This window comes from Octopus bimaculoides, chromosome 9, assembly GCF_001194135.2.
Source record: "Octopus bimaculoides isolate UCB-OBI-ISO-001 chromosome 9, ASM119413v2, whole genome shotgun sequence".
Taxonomy (NCBI): domain Eukaryota; kingdom Metazoa; phylum Mollusca; class Cephalopoda; order Octopoda; family Octopodidae; genus Octopus; species Octopus bimaculoides.
Window position 1 is genome coordinate 15,218,732 of NC_068989.1, and position 6,427 is coordinate 15,225,158.

At 39.2% G+C, this 6,427-nt stretch overlaps 1 protein-coding gene across 1 annotated transcript in view; it reads right to left on the reverse strand.

The window, feature by feature from the left end:
• The window catches only part of LOC106874617 (proteasome subunit beta type-4), a 14,250-nt gene extending 8,252 nt beyond the window's left edge, over positions 1-5,998 (reverse strand). Inside the window, exons 1-2 of the mRNA XM_014922406.2 lie at positions 5,831-5,998; positions 1,181-1,387 (exon numbers count right to left, since the gene is read on the reverse strand). Coding sequence (XP_014777892.1) covers positions 1,181-1,387; positions 5,831-5,964 — 341 coding nt within the window. The 5' untranslated portion in view covers positions 5,965-5,998. The remainder of the gene's footprint in view (positions 1-1,180; positions 1,388-5,830) is intronic.
• Positions 5,999-6,427: the final 429 nt, after the last annotated feature.

The window sequence follows — 6,427 nt, forward strand, 5'->3', positions numbered from 1 at the left end:
TCAGCCCGAGGCTATAGTAGAAGACATTTGCCCAAGGTGCAACACAGTGGGACTGAACCCGGAACCATGTGGTTGGTAAGCCAACTACTTACCACACAGCCACTTCTACGCCTAATAATAACAATAATAATAATAATCTTTTCTACAATAGGCATAAGGCCTGAACCTTTATGGGGAGGAGGCTTGTTGATTACACTGACGCCAGGGCTCAATTGCTACTTACTTCATCAACTCTGAAGGGATGAAAGGCAAAAATCAACTTAGGTAGAATTCAGACTGTGCAGGATGCTAATATAGTAATCAGGATAATAATAGTAAACTTAAGCATTAGCAGAGGAAGATATTGGGTTGGTGCATAATTATTGTGGCTTTTTTTCAACAAAAACATCTTTAAATGATGGTCTGACTGTCTGCCAAGCAAATGGGAAGAAGTAATTGAAGTAGATGGTGAATAGGCTCTGGAATAACCATTTAAAGATGTTTTTGTTATATGTTGCTATTGTTTTTGCTGAATAAAATTTGTGGAAAAAAAGCCGCAATAATTATGCACCAACCCAATAATTCCTTTATAATGCTAATACCACAAGAATCACAATCTACCATCAAAATACCTGACGAAAACCAATCGATCATTTGAAGACTGAAATATAAATTACACTTTTTTGTTTGGTGTCTTTGACCTTTTATATCTATACTTTGAAATGTCTTCTAATCTTTTACATGTTTAAGTGATTAGACTATACCCATACTGGGGCACTGCCTTGAAGAATTTTTAGTCAAATGAATTGACCCCTGTACTTATATTTATTTTAAAGCCTGGTCCTTATTCTGTTAGTTGCTTTTGCCAAACTGCTAAGTTATGGGGACATAAACACACCGACACTAATCTCAAAGGCATACACACACACACACACTCATATATGGACTTTTTTCAGTTTTTGTTTATCAAATCCATTCACAAGGCTTTAGTTAGCCTGAGGCAATAGTAGAAGACATTTGCCCAAGGTGTCACATACTGGGACTGAATACTGAACCATGTGGTTGGGAAGCAAATTTCTTACCACAAAGCAAAGCCTGTGCCTATATTGGATTTATGGAAGTTAAGAAGTAAATTTGTACACAAAATCCATATAAATATAAAGGGAATTTCTTTTCTTTTGTTGACAAGCAAGTTACTTACACACGTTGTTCTATTATAGTTTTCAGATATTGAAAATCAGCCACATCTCCACCAGCAGCAAGCACTGTAGATTCATTGACTTTCATAACCCGAGAACAGTTCTTGAAGCGAGCCGAGCTACCATAGGAGCCAAGAGTATCAGCGGCAAGTAAGATACCATCTTTAACAGCAACACCCAGAACAGACGTTCCAGTGACAATTGGAGACCTGAAAATAAAATAGTTTAACATCAAAGAAATTCATTAGTACAATAATGTACAGTACAACTGTAAACATGTCTAAAGGCATAAGAATTGAGACTGGCAGATGTTTTGAATTTGCTACATTAATAAATCTTGTTTTGCTTATGAAACATAAAAGCAACCAGTTTGCATTCAAAGAGTTTCACACTTTATCAATTCAGGCATGCCCCAGGGTCTGGTTTTATCACTCTACTTCCTTCATCATTATTTAACATCCATTTTTCATGCTAACATGGGATGGATGGTTTGACAGGGGTTGGCTAGGCAGAAGACTGCATCGGACTTCACTGCCTACTTTAGCATTGTTTTTACAGCTGGATGTCCTTCCTAACATCAGCCACCTCACACAGTGGACTGAATGCTTTTTATGCAGCACCAGCATCAGCAAAGGCCTGTTTTGGCATGGGTTTTACAGCTGGATGCTGTAAAACCCATGCACGTAAAAGACCAATCACTTTACAGTGTGGACTAGATGAACCAGCACTGGGAGGGTCACCGAGTAACTTGCAAAACAAAGACCCTTTGAGACGGAGGGAGGCGACATTGGAGGAGGTGACCTTGTGCATTGGTGATGAGAGGTTAGAATCATCATCATCATTTAACGTCCGCTCTCCATGCTAGCATGGGTTGGACGATTTGACTGGGGACTGGTGAACCAGATGGCTACACCAGGCTCCAATCTGATCTGGCAGAGTTTCTACAGCTGGATGCCCTTCCTAACACCAACCACTCCAAGAGTGTAGTGGGTGCTTTTTACGTGCCACCGGCACGAGGGCCAGTCCAGCGGTACTGGCAACGTAACATATAAATACCTACTTATAAATAACCTCCTTGCCATCATATCCAACAATACGCATTCTTACGTAGATGATACAGCTCTTCACACCATCCTAACCGTTCTTAACCACACATCCTCATGCAATCCAGGTGCTGCATGTCAAATTAGTACTGATTTCGAGAAGAGGACTTGAAAGTATCTTCCAGAAGACCGTACCAATCTTGTCTCTTCCAGCAGCAAAAATTCACAAGCACCCCACTTCTTAAGCATGAGCAGCCCTTAACTAGAGCCCTCATAACCAACCCAAATGTTAGGCTTCACTATCACCAAGAGCCTCCCCAGGTGAAAACACATCCTTAACATAGCTAGGACTACATCTCAAAAATTGGTCCTTCTCTCCAGAGTCAGACAGAAAATACTTCAGCTCCCGACAATTGCTGACACTGCAAAAGACAGGAAACATTTTGGCACAGCTTATTTGGCATTGCTGATTTACCACTGACTTATTTGACATCTCTTGTTTGTGCCCTCTCTTTCTCTGTTTATGTGTGAGCACATTTTTCTTTATGTGTCTGAAGAGAGGGAAAATGTTCTCCTGTTTATGTTCAATTAATAAATTGCAATGTCTCTCTTTCTCTCTCTCTCTGTTTATGTGTGTGAGCATTTAATTACATTTGTTTGTGTAACACCACTCTGTCTGTATTCTTTTATTTGTTTCAGCCATACTGGAGCACCACCTTGACGTATTTAAGCAGTTAATTTACGAGCTGATGAAATCCAGCGTTAACAGCACCGTCCGAGCCTGATCATTGCCAGAACAGCTGTCTGGCTTCTGTGCCGGTGGCACGTAAATAACACCATTTGAGTGTGATCGTTGCCTTGCTAGCACGTGAAAAAACATTCGAGCGAGGGTGTTGCCAGTGCTGCTGGACTGGCTTCCATACCAGTGGCACGTAAAAAGCACCATTTGAGTGTGGTCGTTGCCAGTACCGCCTGACTGGCCTTCGTGCCGGTGGCACGTAAAAGCACCCACTACACTCTTGGAGTGGTTGGCATTAAGAAGGGCATCCAGCTGTAGAAACTCTGCCAGATCAGATTGGAGCCTGGTGCAGCCATCTGGTTCGCTAGTCCTCTGTCAAATTGTCCAACCCATTCTAGCATGGAAAGCAGATGTTAAATGATGATGATGATGATTGAAACAGCTCGACTAACCCCTATTTTTTTGTTCACGAAGATATCAAATATAAGGATATAGTACAGTTTAGCATTGAAACAAAACCCTAATAACATCATCAACATCATTTAGTGTCCATTGTCCATGCTGGCATGGGTTGGACTGTTTGACCAGGGCTGGCAAGCTGGAAGGCAGCACCAGACCCCAGTTTGATTTGGCATGGTTTGGACGGCAGAATGCCGTTCCTAGCACCAACCACTCCGTGAGTGTAATGGGTGCTTTTATGTGCCACCAACACAGGTACCATTTTCGTGACACTGGTATCTGCCACAGCTGCAGTTTTACTTGGCTTGATGGGTCTTATCATGCATGACATAATGCCAAAGGTCTTGGTCATTGCCTCTGTGAGGCCCGACACTTGAAAGGAGCTTTCCAGGTGCCACTGGGATTGGCCACTTTGCCTCCATGAGGCCTAATGCTTGAAAAGTGCTTTTTACATGCAACCGGCATGTAAAAACAACTCATCATCATCGTTTAACGTCAACTTTCCATGCTAGCATGGGTTGGACGATTTGACTGAGGACTGGTGAAACCCGATGGCTACACCAGGCTCCAATCTGAAATGGCAGAGTTTCTACAGCTGGATGCCCTTCCTAACGCTAACCACTCCGAGAGTGTAGTGGGTGCTTTTACGTGCCACCGGCACGAAGGCCACTCAGGCGGTACTGGCAACAGCCATGCTCAAAATGGTGTATTTTATGTGCCACCCGCACAAGAGCCAGTCCAAGGGCACTGGCAACGATCTCGCTCGAAAGTAATTTATAAATGAGATGTTTGATTATGTTAACAGTAACATAACCAAAATAGCAAAATGAAAGTTTGGTCATGAATACAATGACCACTGACCACTTTGTATTGCATCCATTTTGCCAGTCCAGTTTACAATGACACACCATTCAAAAAAAAAAAAAAAAAAGAGCCTGAAACAGATTCTACACTTCTTACAGTAACTGCACCTAATGAACCTCTCCTCCTATTAAGTGTTGCAGATGTCAATTTTTAGTTTACTTGAATTGTGTATAATTTCACTCTAAATTCATTTGAATAAGGCCCAGCACTTCTGTGTTTAAGAATAGATTTTTTTCTTTTTACCTATTCTTTTTTTTATGTTTTCAACACATTTTAAAAAGATCTAGCATAACTACACGAGTGTGCCTCTCATAACTTCCAGAAAAAAATGGCTATATTTTAATAAAATTTTCTATAAATATACTACAGATGCTATAGATTCCAGTTATAACGAATTTGTTGTGAGAAAGTTTTTTCGAGGGTGGGGAGAGAGGTTTTTGAAAATTCACTCGAGTTGGCTTTGTTTCTTCAAAACTTTCCTCCAAAATGGATATTTTTTCATGTAAATTTCCTATAGATACCTCTCACATTATTACAATTATATCGGAATTTAATACGGAAAAAAAAAAATGGTAGGCTTGCACACAATGCATACCGACACATGGCAAATGAAATTCGAAAAATTGTGATGTGTGTTAGTATGTATGTGTGCGAGTTCAATTTTTTTTTTAGTCATATTAAATTCCGATATACCATCTGAAAAATATTTGTAGAAAATTTCATATTAAAAGCACCCAGTTTTCTTAAAGTTATGAGGAAACAAAGCCAACTTTTGTGGATTTTCAGAAATTCAGAAATCCCACCCTCGGAAAAAACTTTTTCACAAGTTCTACACCATCTGAAGCATATTTCACAAAATCTACACCACCTGAAGCATATTTGTAAAAAATTGCATTAAAAAAATATTCATTTTTCTGGAAGTTATGAGGAAACAAAGTGAGGGGGGGGGACATGTGTAGGTATGCCAATGGTCCTGCATTAGAGTTGTTAAAAATAGCAGCCAAATATTACTGGAGCCTTTCTTTATTGTTCTAAAAAAGGACACATGAGATAATGCGATCCGAGATACAGTATCGGAACACAGGATGGTCAGTACTAGAAGAAGTTCTTTGATTATAAGTTTGCTCGATTACCGAAACTAAATTCATCCATAAAGAAACTCGTCAAGAAATATTACCCGAATCGTTTACAGTGTACCTATATTTGATAGTAACAATGTACGTTGAGAATTCAATTTACGAAAGATATGCTTTAATCGCTTTCAGAAGATGACATCTACACACCACAAGCGCACTTGTGAGTAAGCGAAAATCATAGAATGATTTTTAATAATAATAATAATTAGGTGCCTATTTTTGTAGATTACATAGATGTGTTGTATACAATGAATATAAACAACGGAAGTAATCGGAACAAATTAACAAATATACGAAGGAAAATCGTTATAGAGACATACAATGGAATATTGCTGTGTCACCGACACCGCTTTGAGCATACATCAGGAATAATAAAGACGGCAGGTAGCAAAGCTAGTAGAAAATACTTACAGGGTTTGCTTGACTGGATTCATCTCTTCAGCGTGTGTAGCAGCGTAAGGAGAACGTTGAATCTGTCCGGGACAAAGACCATTTCCCCAGATATCCAGATTAGCGTTAGATACATGATAACTGGGCAGCGCCATATTCCTTTTTAGAAATTAGCTTTATGCCGCTTACGACGTTGAAAAACACTGAAGAGCTATACTCATCAGCATAAATACCACTAGTCAAGTCAAATGACCTTTAAAGCTGTATGGATAGTTTTTAGGATATTATTTGAAATTTATTTACTAAATGCTACTGATCAATATTTTAAAACATCAGTAATATTAGTTAACAGAAGTCAGTTAAGATTGGGAGACACACGAGCCGCTTAAGGTATCAATAAATATGATAAATTGCAAGATAATGTGCTACTTTCTCTCTATACTTGTGACGATATTATATTATATTTAAACAATAATAATCATAATCTTCTTGTTTTGCCTTTGTGAATCACAAGTATTGCTATCTGTTGGAGTTTTAGCACTTTAGCTGCTATTTCTGAACTTCGGTATGTGGTGAAGCAACTGTTGCTGATCCCTTAATTATGTTTATATATATATA